This window comes from Plasmodium vinckei (genome assembly GCF_900681995.1).
Source record: "Plasmodium vinckei vinckei genome assembly, chromosome: PVVCY_12".
Lineage (NCBI taxonomy): Eukaryota > Apicomplexa > Aconoidasida > Haemosporida > Plasmodiidae > Plasmodium > Plasmodium vinckei.
The window spans coordinates 1,194,698-1,216,422 of record NC_051304.1 but is presented as its reverse complement, the minus strand read 5'-3'; the positions used below and the strand labels follow the sequence as shown (position 1 = coordinate 1,216,422).

General features: G+C 22.6%; 6 protein-coding genes across 6 annotated transcripts; 5 read left to right on the top strand and 1 right to left on the bottom strand.

Moving 5' to 3' along the window:
- Positions 1-2,387: 2,387 nt before the first annotated feature.
- PVVCY_1203330 (F-actin-capping protein subunit beta, putative) lies at positions 2,388-3,308 on the top strand (the record flags this gene model as incomplete). Its single annotated transcript, XM_008625342.2, has 1 exon — positions 2,388-3,308. One exon carries the CDS (start codon positions 2,388-2,390, stop codon positions 3,306-3,308), a length of 921 nt encoding a protein of 306 aa, XP_008623564.2.
- An 889-nt stretch (positions 3,309-4,197) lies between these two features.
- Positions 4,198-6,477, top strand: PVVCY_1203320 (UTP--glucose-1-phosphate uridylyltransferase, putative; the record flags this gene model as incomplete). The annotated part of the gene is made up of 1 exon (XM_008625341.1): positions 4,198-6,477. The coding sequence occupies one exon, from the start codon at positions 4,198-4,200 to the stop codon at positions 6,475-6,477; it is 2,280 nt and encodes a 759-aa protein (XP_008623563.1).
- Positions 6,478-7,199: 722 nt separating this feature from the next.
- Positions 7,200-10,732, bottom strand: PVVCY_1203310 (FACT complex subunit SPT16, putative; the record flags this gene model as incomplete). The annotated part of the gene is made up of 3 exons (XM_008625340.1): positions 7,200-7,282; positions 7,415-7,553; positions 7,658-10,732. 3 exons carry the CDS (start codon positions 10,730-10,732, stop codon positions 7,200-7,202), a joined length of 3,297 nt encoding a protein of 1,098 aa, XP_008623562.1.
- A 3,763-nt stretch (positions 10,733-14,495) lies between these two features.
- Positions 14,496-15,612, top strand: PVVCY_1203300 (serine/arginine-rich splicing factor 1, putative; the record flags this gene model as incomplete). Its single annotated transcript, XM_008625339.1, has 2 exons — positions 14,496-14,831; positions 15,016-15,612. 2 exons carry the CDS (start codon positions 14,496-14,498, stop codon positions 15,610-15,612), a joined length of 933 nt encoding a protein of 310 aa, XP_008623561.1.
- A 1,335-nt stretch (positions 15,613-16,947) lies between these two features.
- PVVCY_1203290 (conserved Plasmodium protein, unknown function) lies at positions 16,948-18,837 on the top strand (the record flags this gene model as incomplete). The annotated part of the gene is made up of 1 exon (XM_008625338.1): positions 16,948-18,837. One exon carries the CDS (start codon positions 16,948-16,950, stop codon positions 18,835-18,837), a length of 1,890 nt encoding a protein of 629 aa, XP_008623560.1.
- A 957-nt stretch (positions 18,838-19,794) lies between these two features.
- Positions 19,795-21,207, top strand: PVVCY_1203280 (conserved Plasmodium protein, unknown function; the record flags this gene model as incomplete). The annotated part of the gene is made up of 1 exon (XM_008625337.1): positions 19,795-21,207. The coding sequence occupies one exon, from the start codon at positions 19,795-19,797 to the stop codon at positions 21,205-21,207; it is 1,413 nt and encodes a 470-aa protein (XP_008623559.1).
- Positions 21,208-21,725: the final 518 nt, after the last annotated feature.

Sequence of the window (21,725 nt, the reverse complement as noted above, 5' to 3'; positions counted from 1 at the left end):
ATAAAAAATTAGGATAACAGTAGATAAAAAAAAAAAAATACAAAAAATTTATGAACAAAATAGAAAAATAATTAAAAAGAAATAATAAATATATTTATCACATAATATTCATTATTTGTATGATAAAGTTGTTATTGGGAGTATTTTTTTTAAATACTTTATTTATAGCATATGTGATACGTTTTTCCAAAACATGAATATATAAATACAATTATAAGCATATAATAATAAAAATATATTTTATATATATTTACATTTATGTGATTTACCTGTTCGTGGAGTTATATAAGCTTAATTTTCTTCCTATGTTTAAATTCCCTAATTCCACACTTGTATTTTTTTTTCTATTTTTCCTCGATGTTTCTTTTTTAAGTTATTTGCTTAATTTAAAAAATATTTATTTGTTACAATTTTTTCCTACATATGTTAACTTATTTTTTTTATCACAGTTATATTCTATTATTTAATTTTGCGAATATTTATGATTTATTTACTTTTATTTTCAACATACCTACGTATGTATACTTTATCATTATTACTAATATATCAGCAAAATAATAGCTAGTTTTTTTTTTGTTTTTAGGGTTTATATTGTTTTATATTTTTTGGGGGAGGTAGAAAAAAAGTTTGCTTATGTAGTTAATATATATAACGTGTATTGTGCACGAATGTAAGCATATATATATTACGTATATATAATACAATATAAATATTTTACATATATTTTTATTTATGGTTCCAATTTACGAATAAAGCTATATTCATACATTTCATGTTTTATTAAATATGTTTCGATAAATTATATATAATAAATATTAAATAAAATATTTAATTATTTCTTGTTAACTTTAAATTAAAATTTTTAAGTTTATATATATGAAAATATGTAGATATAAATTTTCACTGTTGTCACATTTCTTTCATAATGTAGATTGAATATATTATTAAAATAAAATAATTGTAATTAGTATGAGGAATAAGGCTGAGGGTTATTCTTTTTAAATGATGTAAATTTTATACATTTACATGTTTGTACTAATATATGTATATTTCTATTATTATTAGCTAAAAGGTATAGTTCACCCATGACCATGCTATAAATAAAAAATATATATAGCAGCCGTAGTGGCAATAATTGTAAACGGAATAAATGCTTTATAAGTTTTCTCTGAATCATTTATGTCAGGTTTGTAGGTTTATATTTTAGCATATGATATACAAAAAAGAATAACCATTTTATGTATCTCTCTCTATATATGCACATGTATGCAACAAATTTCCATATATTTGAATGGGAAATGGTTACCTGAAAATATATAAATAACTATAGTTTTATAAAAATACAAAATATGTATTAGAACAGTTACATACGTATAATACTTATAAAGTTCAATGCTTTTGTCTTTCCCTTTTTATACACAAAAAAAAATATCTTTTAAATGTTTTTATTTAGTATAATATATATCATAGAGTATATCGTTTTAATAAAAAAAAAATATGATTGTTAAGCATTTTAAAATTATATTTTGGGGGATAATTACAATATTGTCCTTTTCTCATTTTACCACATTTAAGAATAAGTATCAACATTATTGAAATTTGCTTGTACAATTAAAAATATTTTGAATGAAATTAAATGGTCTTATAATAGACATATGATTTGAGGTATTAGCTACTTTTTGTATTATAAGTACATGCAATATTTGCATATATATTCAATGCTCATTATTCCCTATCCTTCAAAATATTTTAGTGCTATGAATAAATATTTTTTTATAATTAACAAATTTAAAAGTTTGCATACATATAATGACGAAATTGCATGGGGAAATAATTACAAAGAAAATATTTATATAAGAATAGTATAATAATATAGAAAAAAAAACATCCAAAATATATGCTTGATGTGTAGTTGGCCTATTAATATGACATTGTAATACCGCTTTCAGAGTAATTCCACCTTACCATACAACAATTAGGTGATTAAATGGCTTGTAAGTGTGCATATTTTTTTTGGAAAATAAACGAAATAAATGACTTTACTCTTAATGTTTATATGCTCAATATTTAAAAATTGTGCAAACAAGAAATATTTTCAATAAAAATTGTAAAAAATAAAAATTATAAATTCTCTTATATTACATAATACATACTTTATATGCTTGGTAATAAATGGATAAGCTGAACTATATAATGGTAAAGACAAAAAATCTAAATTAAAAAAAAAATATATATATCAATGACTAAATTAGAGTAAGTGTATACCTATATTTCTGTACATGAAATAAAAAAAAAATTCTTTTAAAATAGCTACATTTTTTACCACATCAATACTAATTACTAGCATAAAACAATAATAAATAAGTAACCATATAAAAAACTAAATTATGGACGACACAAGAAATAGCGAAGGCAAAATCGATGCAGTATTAAACATATGTAACATTTTACCTGCACGACTCTTTGAAGAAACAATAATAATATTGTCAAAAATAGACAAAAATTTAACAAATAATATATTAATAAATAAGGAAGGCCCAATTAAAATTAAATTTGATAATAAAGAAAAAAAATATTTTTTAGGTAATATGTTTAATAAGGAAAAAGAATCATATAGATCTCCATATACAAATTTATATTATCCAGAAAATTTTCCCAATGGTTATATACCATCTGAACCTTTAAGAAGTTTAGAAATATTATATAATGAAATATTTGAAAGATATCGAAAAGCTTATTATATAAATGGTTTATCATCTGTTTATTTATGGCCTAATCCAATAGAAGATGGGTTTGTTGCATGTTTTATGATAAAAAAAAAAGAAAATTATAGTAATAATACATATATGGATTGGGAAGGTACACATTTAATACAGGTAAATATAACCCACTCAATTATACATTATCAAATATCTACAACTTTAAATATTTCTATAGTTCAAAAAAATGAAACTATATTGTCTGCTTCTGTTAATAAAGTTTTAGAAAATCCAAAAAAAATATCAGATATTAATTTAATAAAAGATAAATTTTTTCATATAGAAAATATGGGGAAAATAATTGAGGGTATTGAAAACTCCCTCAGAAAAAGTATCGAATATATATATCTGTCTAAAATTAATGAAAATTTAAATTCCCTTAGATATAATGATTTATTATACAATAATAAAAATTATCATAAAATAAAGAGCTTAGAAAGCATTTCAAGTGATATAAAATTTTCAAAAGGTAATATACAAAATGAGCTAAAGTCTAAATTAAAAAAAAAAAATCTGAACGGGGGAACAGAATATCTCCTTAATACTTAGAAATGTGTTTTTAATGGCCTATACAGTTACCTCTTCCGAATTTACCGAAATTTATATACTTACATGTTTATGCAACATAATTTTTTTTTCTTTCATAAACTATACGAACTTAATTATGCATATAATTTGTTTGAAATTTACTAGTTAAAAAAGTTATTTAATACATTCATCAAATCTGAAAATTATTCCATAATTCCCCCAAAATATAAATACAATCATTATTATAGGCATATGCATACAAGGGGGAAAAATGTTAAAATAAATAAACTTCGGTCTAGTAACCTTAAAAAATAAAAATACTTTTATAAACACATGTTTATATTATTTTAAATTTTGATAAAAACATGTCTTAGTATCCTTTTCTATACAATTTATTGGTATGCCTATTTTTATCATATTATTTTTTAGCTAGTTAAAAAAAAAATATGCATAGCTATTTTGGCTGTTTTTTTTTTTTATGTATAGATTAAAAAAAAATGATAATTACTAAAATGGCTAGTTTGGTGTGTTACACAAATATAATATGTCTAACATAATTGATATATTTTATTTATAGACTTTTAGTGTAAGGGTCAAAAATATATATAAAATAAATGACATATTTTTCAGCATAATAAAATATAAGAAATATATTTTGTCTAATTAATAGGTATATACACTTATATATGTACTATGCTCTTGTTTGCTTAAATTTTTTTTTTCACCACACATTTTCACTAAACACAACTTAGTATTTCGTTAGTTATATATTATACACACACATACAATCATAAACTATCTATTTTTTTGTTGTTTATTCTTATAAAAATATAAAAAGACAAAAAATATATAACATTATAATATTATATTTAATTTATTTTTATTTGTATAAAGGGAATATCCTTATGTAATGGGAAAAATTTGTGAATTAATAAAAAAAACCGATAATCCTGATGCCAAAAAATATGTTGAATATTTAATTAAAGCAGATCAAACCGATCTTTTAAATCATGAAGGATTAAATGAAGAAAATATTTTTGATGTCATTAAACAAATCAAAGAATTTGAAAAAGAATATCCTGGTGGATTAATTAAATATGTAGAAAAAGCAAAAATGCTTTTTAAAAAATCACAAAATGAAACTGATCAATATTCAAATTATATAATAGAACACCCAGATAATATAGTAAAAATAAATTTTCATTTAAAAGAATTATTATCTCAAGGTAATGTAGATAATAAAGTATCAGATATATGTTCTCCTAAAAAGTATGAAAAAAATATTAAGGAATTTGAATTGTCTCATTTTAATAATAATGGGCATGTTGTTGATATAAAAAACAAATTTAAATATTTGGATAAAAATGCAACATTGCCAATAAATATATCATTATTAGAAAATAATAAAATTTATGATACAATTAATGAAAAGAAATGTATATTAAATGCTACATTTGATTTCGATGGGAGTAATATTAAAAAGGGAAAGAAACATTATAAAGAGTTTAAAGAGATGGGCCTCAAAAAATGCAAGACAGAATGTAAAAATAATGAAGTAGAGGAAGATAATATAGAATCGAATATTTCATCTATTGAAAAATATCTTTATTATGAAAAAATAGGATTGGAATATATTGATAAAGTTTGTTTTATTTTATTAGCAGGAGGACTAGGAGAAAGGTTAAATTATAATGATATAAAATTAAAATTATTAACTAGTATAATATCCGAAAAAAGCTATATTGAATATTATTGTAACTATTTAAAAAGTTTTCAAGACTTTATTAAAAAAAATAAAAATAAAGAAATAGATATACCTTTTATAATTATGTTATCTGATGATACTTATGAAAGTGCAATCAAATTTTTAGAAGAAAATAATTACTTTTCTTTAAAAAAAAACCAAATATATTTATTAAAACAAAGAAATGTTTTATGCTTTAAAAATAATAAATCTCATTTAGATTATGTTTATAAAAATAATACTTTTTATCTGTCTAAAAAACCTCATGGGCATGGAGATATACATACATTAATTAAAAAGCATATACAACTCGATGATTTCATTCAAAAGGGATATAAATATTTATATTTTTTTCAGGATACAAATGCTTTAGCAATGAAGGTTTTATTTGCTTTTTTAGGTGTATCTATAGAGAAGCAATTGCATATGAACTTTTTAGCTATATCGCGAAAGCCTGGTGAAGAAATAGGAACAATCTGTAAATTAACAAACAGTGGAAAAACAATAGATGTTGTAAATATAGAATATAATATTTTTGAAACAATATTAAAAAATTTATCAAAAACAGATGTTGTTGATAAAGATGGATGTTCATTATACTCTGGTAATACTAATTCCTTGATATTTGAAATAGGGAAATATAATGAAATATTAAAAAAAACAAATGGAATAGTACCAGAACATATCAATCCAAAATATTCGGATGATACTAAACAGAATTTTGTAAGTCCAGCAAGAATTGAATGTATGATGCAAGATTTTGTATATTTATATTTTACTAAAAATTCGAACCAGACAGAAGGGAACGACAAGATACAAGAAAAGAATGAAGATGAAAAAAAAAATAAAAATGAATATGAAAACGAATACAATAATAAAGTAGGTGTCACTGAGTTAAACCGAATTTTATGTTTTTCATCAGTAAAAAATAACCGAATTATTGCAAAAAAAAAAATTCAAAAAAATATACACCCAGAATGTATATATAGTGCAGAAGCAGATTTATATTATAGCAATTGTGCTTTTATAGAATTAGCATGTATATATAATAAAAAAAAAACAAATTTAGAAAAAATGGATATTCAATTTATGAATGGAACCCCATATATTATGCCACCTAAAGTGTTGATTGAGCCACAATTTGCTTTTACATTAACTCAGCTAATAAACAAAATAAAAGGTAACATAAGCATAAAGAATAATTCTACTTTATGGATAAAATCCGATGCTATTATTACAAATTTATATTTAGATGGTGCATCAATTATTGAAAATACAAACAAAGAACCAAATAATACTCCTATTATATTGGAAGAAAATTTGTTTATAAAAAATCAAGGATTTCAAATAGTAGAACATTTTGAAAATTCCAAAAATATTTTTAACAATTCAGATATAAGAGATTATAAATTAGTGAAAAGGGCTGTTCTTATGATAAGCAATTGAATTAAAGATAATTCTTTTTGTATCCTATGATTGTTATATGTATATGCAAACATAGCGAAAAAAATATATGAACATGCATGTAAATAATGTCTCTTTTGGATGTACATATACTCCTATTTGTTTTTAGCTAGCTGCACACACGTATTTCTATTTTTTTTTATTTTTATTTTATTATAATTTTTAAATAAAATATTCAATCAGTTGGGTGAGCATATTTATAATATACAAGGAAATATATAAATCCCTTTGCTCATTTTATATAAATATCATTTTTCGATTTTAAATATTTGTTTGAAATGAAAATAAAAGAAAAAGTAAAGGAAAAAAAATAACATGATTAAAAAAAAGGAGAGAGTAATAGGAAAGCGCTCTCTTTGTTTTGAAAAAGTGGACATATAAATATGGATGAATTATACACGTAAGTATGTGTACATTTGCAGAAACTTCTTCTGACATTTGTAAAAAGAGCCAAAATATATGTAAAAGGATAAATACATAAATAAATGCACATATGTGTGCTTACTTTCTTTATTATAATAAAATATAATTAATATATATATGCTAAAAAAAACCAGTTACAAATAATAGTAAGATTCTTTCTATATTTGCACTTCAATTGGGTAGGTAATACACTTATGATAATAAACAGAATGAATAATAAAGTGTTATAAAAATAGCCAAAAATTAATAAATGAAAAAAAAATTATAAATAATCTGTAAAATTAATTTCTCTTCTTCTTTCTTCTATTGTATCCTTCACTATCATCACCATCGTCACTTTGATAGGCAAATCGTTTTTTGTCGTCTAAGGAATAGAAAATAAAGAAGAAAAAAATGCATGTATATATTTGTCGATATTATTTATTCTGTCAATAAACAGGAATTAAATTAATAGCCATGAAAATTTTATCGTATTTTACTGTATATATTGATTTACCTTTTTTAGCTCTTTCTTCAAGCTCATCCCATGATAATCCTTCATCATCTGAATCTTCTTCAACCTCTTCATCTCCATCACTTTCTGTGGCTAAACTTTCTTCTTCACTATCGTCATACTCACTATCATCTTCGGCACTCTGAAAAAAAAGAAAAGGAAGGGTAATGAAAATATGGAAACAAATTAGAAAACGTAACAAAATTAGAGAGTATAGCAAAGTTAGAAGGTAGAGATGAGACTTACCAGTTCGGATTCGTCGACCTCATATTCGTCATCCTCATCTTCATCTTCAGCAGATTGCTCTTCTTCATCATCTTCTTCTCCTAAAAATCCATCGAATCCCTTGGAATTAACAAAAGATTCAATGTCTGCAAGGATTGTTTTAAGAATATTTCCCCATTGTAAATTATTTTTTCCTTCATAATATACAATATCAATAGTGGTTAGCCATTTTTTAATAGTATCTATATATTCAATAGGTATAACATCAATTCTTTTTACAGGTTTAGTATAGTCTTTAAAAACAAAAATCATATCAAAGTTTCTTAAACCATGATGTACTCTTTCTAGAGATGCAATTTCAATATCTTCAACAGATAAGATAAAAGGTGGCCATTCAATTAAGTGATTAATAGTATTGGCAGTAACAAAAATTTCAACATTACTTTTATTTGGTACCCCTGAAAATGTTAATTCGGGATATGGAATTTCAAATTCAATTTTTGATATATCTTGCATTTGTTGTACAAAATTTTTAAAAATAAGATTTAATTTATTTTTTTGTTCTCTTTCTTTCATTTCATCATGCATTTCATCAGGGTCATATACATTTCGAGCTTTAGCTCGATCAAGATCATCTATTTGTGTTCCTACTTCACAATAGAATTGAACATCTAATGTTTTTTTTTTTCCTACCATAATATATCTTTTTAAATGAAAATGAATTAATATAATTAATTGTCCATCACATGGTTGATAAAAAGCATGTTTAATATCATCAAATAAAATATCAATAAATTCTGTGGTTCCTCTTGAATTTGCAGAATATCTTAAACCATTAGTATGTAATTCTAAAGTTCCTAAGATTTTTCTTCCAGTAAATATATTAGGTCTTGTCATTAAATCCCGTAATACTATTCTTCTACCACTTTTATTTAAAGCTAATTTTTCATTTGAAGTTTTAGAATCATTTACATCTGCTTCTACTTCTTTTTGTTTCACTTGTTTGATTAATTCTTTAACTTGTTTAACAACAAATTGTAAATGTTTCTCATCATTTGATTTAAATATTAATTCTTTAATATACATTTCTTTTTCATTTAATTTGGGGAAAGCATTAAACTCTCCTTTTTGTGATCCCTGATTTCCTGGAACTTGAAAGTTTATTCTTAAAACAAATATATCATTATTATCTTCATAATTAGAACTTAAATTTTTAATTGTAGATACATGAAAAGGTATATGTGCACCATTTACAGGTAATAAAATAGATTCATGTTTATTATCAACATGTATTATATTTGATCTTAAATCACGAGGAATTAAATCTGCATCATTATATGATTTAATATCTTCTAATTTTTTTATATTTTTTTTATTTAAATCTTTATATTCATTAGTACCTTCTGAAAATCTACTTTTAATCTCATCAATTTTTTTATTTTTTAATTCATTTTGTCTTTTATTTAATTCTTCAATTTCTTGTTCATTATTATGAGCTAATGAATTTTTATTTCGTCTTCTTAATCGGTCTGATACTATAACACTAGATGCATTATTTAATATACTTGCTGATATTCCTATTTTTTTTTTATTATCACTATCTCCATTTTTGTTTTTTTCTTTTTTGACTTTAGCAGATTTGTTATTACTATCATCATCGTCATCATCACTTTCATCATAATCGCTACCTTCTCTTTTTACATTTTTAGATTCTTTTCCACGTTGTTTTTTATTATCTTCACTATCTTCTTCTTCATTTTCACTTTCACTTTCTTCTAATTCATATGATATAGTATTTATTTCTTTACCTATTGCATCTGTAAGTATAGTTACTTCTTCTTTGTCGTTAATAAAAACAGTGTCACTGATCCATGTTGAGAATACATTTTTAGAATCTGGTAATTGTACATTTTCGAACCCAACAGAAATATTATAAGATGTATTTTTTTCAATCGTAGCATTTGAATTATTTGTTGTGATTAAAAATTCCTTTTCCATAAACTCAAAACCTATAACATGACCTAAACATTTTATAAAATAATTTTCTAAATTTATATTTCCAATTGTTTGATAATTTTGTTTATTATCTTTAATATATTGTATAGCCTTTTTATATACATCTGAAAAAGATGCATTATATTTTAAACAATCATTAATTATGTATTTTTGTATAGAAAAAGTAAAATTATAAAGTTCTTTATGATATTCTTTAGCATTTAATAATAAGGTTCTATTTATATTTGCACACAATTCTTTATATTTGACACCTAAACCTATAACTATAGTACCATCATTTTGTGATAAATAATTATTATCATTTGTGTTTTTAAAATTTAATACAAATTTATTTCCACTTTGAACAGTACTATATATAACATCTATATCGTCTATATCTGCTTTTAATTTATCCTTTATTTTAACAACACATTTTTTATTTTCATTAAATTTTAAAACTTTTTCTTTTATTTTATTGTGGCTTTCATATTCTTCACTATCTAATGAATTTTCAATTGTCGTTATCAAAACACTTTTCATTATAATACTAGCTATATCACTAGCTGATTTTTGTAATTTTACATCTGATTTAGATCTAAGATTTAATAAATTTTTTATATTATTATTTACATCTATTTCATTTTTATTCAAATTTTTAATAAAATTATAACATGCTTCAAAAAAACTTCCAGTAGAATCTTTATCTTTTAAAATTAATAATTCTTTACTATCATACATGTTTATTTCATTTTTTATTTTTTCAAAATTCTCACTATTATCATTATTATTTCGTTCTAAAATTGTTATGTTATCCGTCTTATCTAATAATGGTTGTAAAAATTTCTTTTTTTTATCACTTGTAAGTATTATTAATTTTTCATTTTTTTTGGAAAATAAAAAAAAAGTTTCTGTAAGTTGATATCCTAAAAGCCACATCTGAAACTGTTCTTGAATCGTTGCATTATCATCTTTGCTAGATTTACCAGATAAAATACAGAATGCATTACTATTTTCAAAGTCTTTATTATTATTATTTTTCCAATAGGTAAACATAAAGTTTATCTTTTCTTTGGCATTATCTACATCCAATGCTTCACTCATTTTTGCTAACCTGTTTTTTTCTTTTTTTACAAAGTTCAAAAATTATATGCACACTTATGGCTAGTCTCTATATAAACCCCTTTTATATCCTTAAGAGGTTTTATAGCATACATATATATATAACTTAGTCTTTAGATATGTGCATATACACACATATACTATGCTTGTATATTTATATTTTATACACACGCATATATTATACTTATATTTTCATAACATATACACATATTTATACATAAGCTCCTTGATAATATTCCCAATAAATTTTACTAAAAGTTTGAAATGAAAAAAAAAAATACACACATACTAGTTATACTTTCAAATAAGTATTTTTAGCATTCCTGGTTGTGTATTTTTCAGTTTTCTTTTTTTAAAATAAAATGCTCATTATTATATTTTTCTTTTTTCTTCTTTTTCAAAAATTGTCATTTATGCTTTGTATCGTCTTTATTTTTATTTTGTTATTTTAATATTTATTATTATTTTTTATATTTTTTTAATTTACATTTGCGGGCTTATGCAAGTAAAGTATTTTCGCTTTTCATTATATGTCTCGATATATATATATCAAAACATTTTCATAACTTTATAAATATTTGCAAAAAATATAAATAAAAAAAATACACTAAAAGGATTGTATATAATAAGATAAAATACGTTTGTAATTGGGTCAGAGCTTGTTAATAATTATTTTCATTTTAGGAAAATAAATGCATTTATGTATTTTTCTTATACATAAAATATTTTAATAAATAAGTATATATAATACATTAATGTGTGAATAAATGCGAGAAAAAAATATATTATGACATGATAATATAAAACACCTTTTGTTGTGCAATTTAGTAAGCCCTTGTTGGCTTTATTTTTAGCATATTTTTTAATACATAATTTAATGTATTTATTTATTATTTAAATGTATTTATTTGTTTCTCCGAGCCTACTTATATAATATACCCTAATATGGAGAAAAAATTGAGAAAAAATGAAAAAAAATACATGGTGGGAAATATTTAATAGAATAAAAAAAAAAATAATAATAAAGAATTTCCATCAATATATATTGTACATACATGTGTATGGGTATTATTATATATATAAATAAATGGTGCTCTATTATTTTTTTTTACTTATCTTAGAGCCTGGATTTGTTTTAAAAAAAAATATATAATATTATTTATTTATTTGAATTGATACAATTATTTTTTTTTATGTCTTTGATGAAATACATATTCTCTTATATGAGACATTATTGTTTCCCATTTGTTTTTGTAAAACATACACATACAATTATGTGTTATGTAAATATTTTTGTATAACACTATTTTTTATAAATGTTTATTTATTATTTTATTGGCTTATAGGAACAAAATATTTTATTCATGAAAAATTGTATAAAATTAATTGAGTTTTTTGATATCTCTTTTAAAAAACAAGCAAACCATATATATGATTATATAATAAAAAAAATAAGAATAACCTTATTAATCTTACAAGTTTTATTGTATTGCTATCATTTAAAACTTTTACACACATATGTGATAATGAGATTACAAAAAATATAGTAGTAAATTAAAAAATAAAGTTGATGATATTTATTATTATTAATATTTGAATAAGTTAGTGAAATACTATCATAATATAAAAGACTCTCAATTCGATCAATAAACATTTTTATCCGCCAATCGTTATTTACACATATTTTGCTATATGCATATTTATTTGTTTATTTTCAAGAAAATAATAATTTGTGTAATGTCATATTTCAAACAGATGATTTAACTTTCTGTTTAAATCTATTTTAGCATATACAAAAAAAGTTAAAGAAAAAATGACAAACACACTCATACATTTGTCATATTCATATCTACAACCATGGCTCTACAAAGACCCACAATAATAATACCCTCAAAAGGTGTATAAAAATAGGAATTGCTTAATAGCTATTTTTTTTTTTTTTTATTAAATATTAGCTAAAAATACCTGTACGTTCATGTAAAAATGCAAGTTTTTCAAAAAAAAAAAAAAAAAAAAATAGCTATTAAACAATTCCTATTTTTATACACCTTTTGTAGTGTTGAAATTATTTTAGAATATTTATATGTGGATAAAAAAGATTGTAACGATTTCTTTCTATTAATATGCATATAAACATTAAACATGAAAATATGTATTTTTTTCTTATTTTTAATAAATATATAACTTCCTAAAATTGGGATATATATAAATCACACCAACCCCATAAAAAATCCAGCCAATAATAATACTACAAAGGATTATAGCTGTTTACATAGCTCTTATTATATATTGTTGTTTTATTATTTTTAACTTTTTAAATGCTCTGCTTATTTCTTATATATATGTTATAAGGGATGTCAAAGTATTAGTTGGATAAAAAAATATATAATAAAATAATAAGTCTTACATAATATTACATTAAAATAAGTTGGCAAAAAATATGTATTACATAATTATGTAATTGCTATGCGTGATACACTATAATTGTATTTACTTTTGTAAGGGCTAATTTTTTACTGGTATAATTTATCTGTGCATTTATATAGGAGTCACAATTAAGGTACATTTTTTCTTTTGAAAAAAATTGAGAGTCATATTTTTTAATATAAAAAATAAGAAAATATTATTATAATTAAAAAAAATGAAAAATATATAATATAATAAAAAAAGAAATTATAAAAATTACCATATATTATACTAATTTTTATATGTGATACAAAAACAAAAAATAAATTTTTATTCTATTTTTTTATCTCTACCATTTTCGGAAACATATAATATGGGCATTGATATATTATAGTTTGTATGGGAATTGTATATACATACATACAATCTACATATCTTTGTAATTCCCAAAACCCGAATATATTATAAATATATCTTCTATAATACGTATAAAATAAAATTATAAAATACGTATTGTGATTATATATATATATATATATATATATATATTATTATATCCGGCATATGTATATACAATTAAACAATATAACATTACATAATATAATTTTTTCTCTTAATTTTATTTTTTTTTTAATTACATATTTGTTTAAATATCATAATTATAAAAAAAATGATATCATACTTTTTATTTGATTAAGAAATATTGTGAGTATATTTTTGTAATTAATTTTTTTTATAAATAGTTACAAAAAAAAAATAAGGCTAAAATTATATTGAAGTTTCAAAATTAGCATGAAATTAAGAATTAGGAATTCATTAAAACAGCAGAAAAAAAATAGAGACAATAAATAAAGAATACCACAAAATATTTAAGTATATATATTTTCGAATAAATAGTAAAGCATTCGACACGCTAATATATAGTTACATATAAACATATATTATATATATTTGATAGTTGTCGATATTTATTTTTAATGGAATTACGTTAAAACAATCAGAAAAGTTATAGCAAAAATAAGCATATAACACAACTATATATTATTTCTATTTATGCTTACTGAGCTTAAAAACAGAATATCAAAACTTTTCAATTTTAGGGAAAATTCAAATGTTATGATTTATACTCAACTCAACAAAGAAATATAATTCAAGCAAACTTCTTTCTCCTCATACTAGATATACTTTTATCTATATTAAGTTAATTAAATAAATTAAAAATATATATATATACATATACAATAGAATTAAAAAATACATGTAACAATACGCTGCAGCATTAACAAAACTGTGAAGAATAAATAAAATATTTGCTTTATAAATAACTAATAATATTAAAATGGCTATACGTGATAGTGTTTCAAGAATATATGTTGGTAATTTACCATCACATGTTACATCTAGAGATGTAGAAAATGAATTTAGGAAATTTGGTACAATATTAAAATGTGACGTTAAAAAAACAGTGTCAGGAGCTGCATTTGCATTTATAGAATTTGAAGATGCACGAGATGCAGCAGATGCAATTAAAGAAAAAGATGGATGTGATTTTGGTGGAAATAAATTACGCGTTGAAGTTCCATTTAATGCTAGAGATAATGGAAAGTATAGCTCAAGAGGCAGAGGAATGATGGGAAGAGGCTCAAAATCAAGAAGAGGCCGATATGTTGTAGAGGTAACAAACATATTCATACTAATGATCATTTTAATATAACAATATATTATATATTGTTTATGTTTCATTATAAATTTCTATAAATCTCAGTCAATTGTTCTGTTGTATAATTATATATATATAATTTAAAAGTGCTATATATATTTACTATTATTAATCTAATTTGTTTTTTTTTGCTCTTTAGGTTTCTGGATTACCCCTTTCAGGTAGTTGGCAAGATTTAAAAGACCATCTTAGAGAAGCAGGGGAATGTGGGCATGCAGATGTTTTTAAAAATGGTACAGGTGAAGTTTCCTTTTTTCATAAAGAAGATATGCTTGAAGCTATTGAAAAATTCAACGGATCAACATTTAGATCCCATGAAGGAGAAAAGGCAAAAATAACAATACGTCAAAAAAAAACATCATGGAGACGAGATGATGGATATGGTAGATATGGTGATAGAAATAGAAGCTATTCAAGCCGAAGTTATTCAAGAAGTGATAAGAGAAGATCTTATTCAAGAAGCAGAAGCTACAGTAGCAGGAGCTATAGTAGAAGCAGGAGTCGAAGCAGAAGCCGTAGCCGAAGTAGAAGCAGAACATCTAGTAGTAGAAGCAGAAGTATGGACAGAAGAAGAGATGCATATGACAAAAAAAGAAGCTACTCTAGAAGCTCATCTTATCAAGGTAGAAGAAGAAATAATAGATCCATATCAAAATCGGGATCTAGGTCTATTTCTAGATCAGGATCACGATCTGCTTCAAGATCTTCATCATGGTCTCATAAAAGAAGACATTAGATTTATTGTAAGCATATTTGTGCAGACTTAGTACATGAATATATATAGGCATATTTATATATTTACTTATTTGTCTGTGAGGCATATTGAGAAAAGGTATATTATCATTGACAATACCATGTATAGAGAAATAATAGGCAGATATTTAAAAGTACATCCATACTTATATTTATATATATATATTTATGTTTACGTGAGCCAACCGTTAGAGTATCTATTTACACACAAATTGAGGGAAAATAAAATATATTACTTTTTCTTTTCTTTTATTATTATATATTAAGGTATTATAATGCCTTTTATTATTTTTTTTATTTTCTCCCATATTTCAACACACTTTATCCAGAAAGTAGTTTATACAACGCTATGCATATGGGCCCCCAATTCATCATATTATTTTATCTGCATGAATATATTTATTTTTTAATTCATCTATATATACACTAATTTATATGACATTGTATTGTTATATATGTATAGATAGACATTATTATTGACATATTGTTATGTATATATATAATATATATATTTTATAAAATGTTTTTATAATTTTTTTTTTAAATAAATACTTATAAATAAAAATAACTACAAAAATTTATGTAAATTTTTTAAAATAGCTATAATTTTAATTATATGTCAAAACTTTATTTCATACATATATATAATGGTCCATATATTTGTATGTCTTGATAAAAATGGTATAATACAATGAAATATAAAAATGAGGGCATTCAATCTTTTGCCCTAAACAAATTATTACCACAATGGTAGAAATAAATAAGTAGTTTGTATTTAAAGGCTTTTTTTCATATTTACAAGGCTTACAAACAAATGGCTGGTACTATTTTTATCATTGATAGGAAAATATTTATAATATGTAAACAACTTATACTTTTCCACAACCAATACAATTTACCTTGCCTGTTAATGCAAATATAAGACTATTTTTTCCTTTTTGTATGACTGTTCATAAAAAATATAGACATTTTATACTTTGTAAAAAAAAATTTAAATAAATCGCCATTATTTAGCTAGATTTTTTATTTTTAAAAAGAATAATAAATGGTTGGAAATGCCAAAACAACGGTGAAAATAGCTAATCGTTTATGTAAGTACTAATTTTTTTTTTTTTTGTGAAATTATTTTTACTATATATTTAGAGAATATATATATTATAATATGTAGGGTATTAATTTTCTTAAATTAATAAATCGCAATAATTTATAGTGTGTAATTAAATTAGAAGATTTTTTGTTCACTGTTACATAATTCTCTAATTATATATTTATTTACTTAGACATATATATATGCGTATGTTTTTTTTTATCTTTTACAATGCAATATTTAAAAGGGAAAACCATCGCTACCTTAAAATATGACGACAATTCCAGTGAAAAAAATAATGAAAACCCCCAAAAATCCAGTTCAAACTTTAAAATGTTACACACAATTGGAGAAAAATTTAGCTTAAATGATTTGTCTTATAATGAAAAAAAAGAAAAAAACAAATTAAAAACTAAGCCATCGCATAGCAACCAAAAAAATATTGTGAATAAAAATCCGTTTAATGAAACAACCTCGAATAAAATAAAAAAGGAATATGATAGAATGAATGATACAATTTTGAAGAACAAACTTTCTGATAAATTATCGAGTCAGCACTCTGATGATGATTCAAAAAGTTTGATTTCTGAATTAGAAGAAAAAAAAAAGGAGAAAAACAATTTAGAAAATGATACAGAGAGTGAAAATAATGAATATGTAGTAAAACAGTCAAACAATAGTATGGATAGTAGTGAAAATGGGTCAGGAAAAAGAAATGATAAAAATAAAAGCAAAGATGCCGAAAGTGAGGAAGAAAGCACAAGTGTATTAGGTATAGAACAAAAGGAAAGTATTAAAAAAAAAAGGGAATCCGTTTTTGAAAGACTATATACAAGTAATAAATTCGATTATAATAAGAAAAAATCTTTGGATCCAAAGTTAAAAAAACAGTTTACTGAAAATATATATTCAGTAATGGAAAATGATAAAGGTAGAATTAAACCTAAAAAGTCATTTAGTATACGGGTTGATAAAAATGTAACATATTCTTCATTTATACCATATAATAAAGCAAGAAAGGAAAACTTGGAAAAAAAACTAAATATAATGAGAGCGAAATCACATGTTTTTAAAATTGCTGAGATGTATATGAATAGTGATAAATTAAAATCATTGAAGATGATAGAAAAGGGGAATACACAATCATTTGATAAGAGTAAAAAAAAAATAGGTTTAAAAAAAATGCAAACATCTGATCCGTTTTTTTTATTACATAAAAACTTAGAAGAAAACAACAAGCAATTCAAGAAAGTTGTTAATGATACTCCAAATGATTCAAAAAGAAAATCAATGAGAGATGATAAACTTAATAATAATATAAAAAGTAAGGTAGAAAATAAAACAAATGTAAAAAAATTTAATTATGATAAATATATTAAGTTAAGAAAATATGTAAGTATTAAAAATAAGACAAAGATGATATTACCAAAGAAGTTTCACAAAGACAATCTTCATGGATTTAGATTATTTGATAATATGATTGGAATAAATAATTTGGGGAAATTATATTTTTGGAATGGTTATAAATGGAAAAATATAAATATATTTTATGAACATTTTATATCAGCATGTACTAATAAAAACGGACAAATAATTTGTATAAATAATAATTATAAACCTGGATATTTATTAATGAACAAATCATTTAAAAAAATAGACACATGTATAGAAGAATTCTTTTTTAAAATAGCTATTAGTAATAAAAATAAAATATGGGGTATAAATTTAAGAGGGGATTTACAAAAATGGTATTTATATCAATGGATTGTTATCAAAAAAGCATATGGTATTTCTAAATTAAAATCGTTAGCATTTGATAGGAATAATAAGCTTTGGGTTTTAGATCAAAAAAATTATTTTTATATCTACGATACAGAATATAAAAACTGGATGCTTAGAAATGTGAATGGAGCTAATATTAAGGATTTCGATTTTAATGAAGATAATTTATTAATTGCTGTAACAAATGATGGGGTTATTAAAATTTTCAAAAACAATCGATGGATAAAATATGGTATATTGGCTGAAATGAAAATAGCTAGTCTTCATTTTCTACGGAATGCAAAGCGACCTCAAACAATGGAAGTCACAAAACCTAAGGAAGATGGTGTAACTAAATAGAGCAAATTAAATGAAAGCATAACTACGACAAAGGATTGAAAGAAACTTATTACATATGTATATTCATTTATAGATTTATGTTTTGCCTTGGTTGGAGGGGGTATACAAATTTTGCTCCGAATTATTGAGAAAATTTATTTTTTTCTTAACTACCGTTAATTTGGCTAGTTCGGATTTTTATAAAATTATGTTTTTCTTAAATCGAGAAAAGTATAAATTTGTATCCATGGATTGCCATTTTCACATTGATAATGCTTCTTAAAAAAAATGTAAAAAAATGTTAAAAAGTTTTTATAAATATAAAAAATAATTGGCAGTACCTACATAGATTCAAGCGATTTCTGAGTCGCCTATTTTTTTGTGCATTATTACATGTACAAATATATGTATTTTTGTTTCTTCATGTTTTTATTAATTTTTCATATTTTTTTTTAGTATGTAGATAATACTATATATTTCCATACATACTAACAAGTTTGGTACTTTTCAAAGTACATATTTTGCATGGTCGACTTTACATTTTTTTCCTTCAATCAGATTTAAATTAATCCCTGATAATAACTTTTGTAGGGGGTACATATATATATCGATAAAAAAAAGGGTTTTAATTTTGTTTGCATTTTTACAAACTCTTTCATTTTACTATCTTTTAAATTGTATCATATATTTATCTAGCCAATTTAATGCCTAAGTATGATTAAATAAGTTATAGATGTGATAATCCATACCAGTATATAATTTTACAATTATGACGACAAAGTTAGGGATTCCAAAAATGGATAATAAATAAGTGAATGTGTAAAGAAAGGGGAAGAAGATATAGTTAAGAGGTACTAGGTTTAAATAAATAAAAAAAAAATCATGATCTAAAATTGACGTTTATAATATCATTTGGGTGTTTAGTAATTTTCTTATTTTAATATTTATTAGTTTATTAACGTTTATGTCTACTACAAAATGAATACAATATCGTCAATGCTAGTTCAGAGATTAACTCCAAGTGTAAATTTAAAAAGAATAAGTTCTGGGCATTTGATGAAGCATTTCGAAAATGTGTGTGAGCATATATTTGATATATATAAATATAAAATAGTAAAAGGAGGAGAGAGAAAAAGGTATCATAATAATTTATTGAAAATAAAAAAAAATAATGAACTTAGATCAGAGTTAAGGAAATATAAAAGAAGAAGAGATTCAGTTGTTGATAAAATTAATAAAAATGAAATATTTAAACAAGTATATCAACTTATGGACAAAGCGATGGTTTTACTACCCGAGTTTAGTCCTCAAGATGTACTTCGTTTATTATATGGGATGTTAAAAATAAAGATATATGATAGAAATAAAAAACGACGGAAAAAAATATTAAAATATATAGAGTATTATATATTAGAACAACATATATTAAAAAATAAGTGCAATAATATAGATAATTTTTGGGGAGGTATAAATATAAATGATATAGTAATGCTGTTTAAACTTTTTATTTTAAATGATTGTTATTCTTATAATTTGTTAAAACTTTTAATGGAAAACATTTTAAAAAATATAAATAATATGATACCATCTGATTTAGTACTTTTTTTAAATTCATATCATATATATTTAAAAAAAAAAAAAAAGATTAATAGATATACTACAAAAGAAATAAAAATACAAAATGATTATTTACAACAGATATATAAAAATATTATAAATAATTTAGACTTAACAAATAAGGAAGTATCACATTTTGTCTTGTTTTGTTTGTTTGAAAAGAATGATATAATATTAAATAATCAAGTTGAAATATATACCAAATTAATGAGACATATAAAAAGAACAATATCTATATACTCTCCTGTGCAGATAAAAAGTTTTTTATTTTATTTTTTTACAATAAATAATAGGATAATGAAAGATTACAAAATTAATAATACTGATATATATAATAAAGATAAATTAATACCTTTTTTACAATGCCTATTCAAACAATATAACAAAAGGTGTATAGATATAAAAATCGAAGACGAGTTACATATTTTAAATATGTCAGTAAAAAATGATTATTATGATTATACAAGTTTAGAGAATATAATATTTAATATAAAAAATAATATTTCCCATTTAAATAATAATAAAAATATTATAAAATTTATTAATTTAATTTTAAGATTTAAAAATGTAAATAAAACAACTTTTATACAAAATGATCAAATACAATTTGTAAATTATATGCTCAACCAAGTTATAATATATTGTATTAATTTTATTCAATTTAAATATAAATATATTCCTTGGAAATTTAGACATATTTTTATAAAGCATAATATTTACAACCTCCTTGAGGATGATAATAAAAAAAGAACCAACCAGCTAACATCGAAATAAACAATATTGCATCCTATATTTTTTTACGTTACATTTTTATGTTTTTATTTTTGAAAAGGGGAAATCTTTGTCCCTTTGAGTGATGCACATCGTTTTGTAATTTATATGTATATCTTTTTTTTTTTTTTTTGTTTTCTTTTTTTATAAAGCATGCTAACCGTTATATGGTTGCAGTGTGCCTATGTTTGAGCAACGATATTTTATTTTGCTACGCTTTATTAAGTTTTCTAAACTTTGTTAAAATTTGCTAAACTTTTTTAAAGTTTGCTTCGTTTTATATATTGGGAAGGTAGAACATGTCAAGTTTTCAAAAGTTGTACTTGCAAATGGATGGTTCAACTTGAGGGACAACAAAGAGAGAGAGGGTTTAATTTAATAGAGTTTACATATAAATGATTTCCATTTCAATTGGTGAAAATGTGAAAATCGCCATGTTGCAATGATCAGTTTGCAAGTGTAAAGAAACCAATGTATATATAGTATAAATATTTATCCTTGCTTAAAATTTTCCTATATTT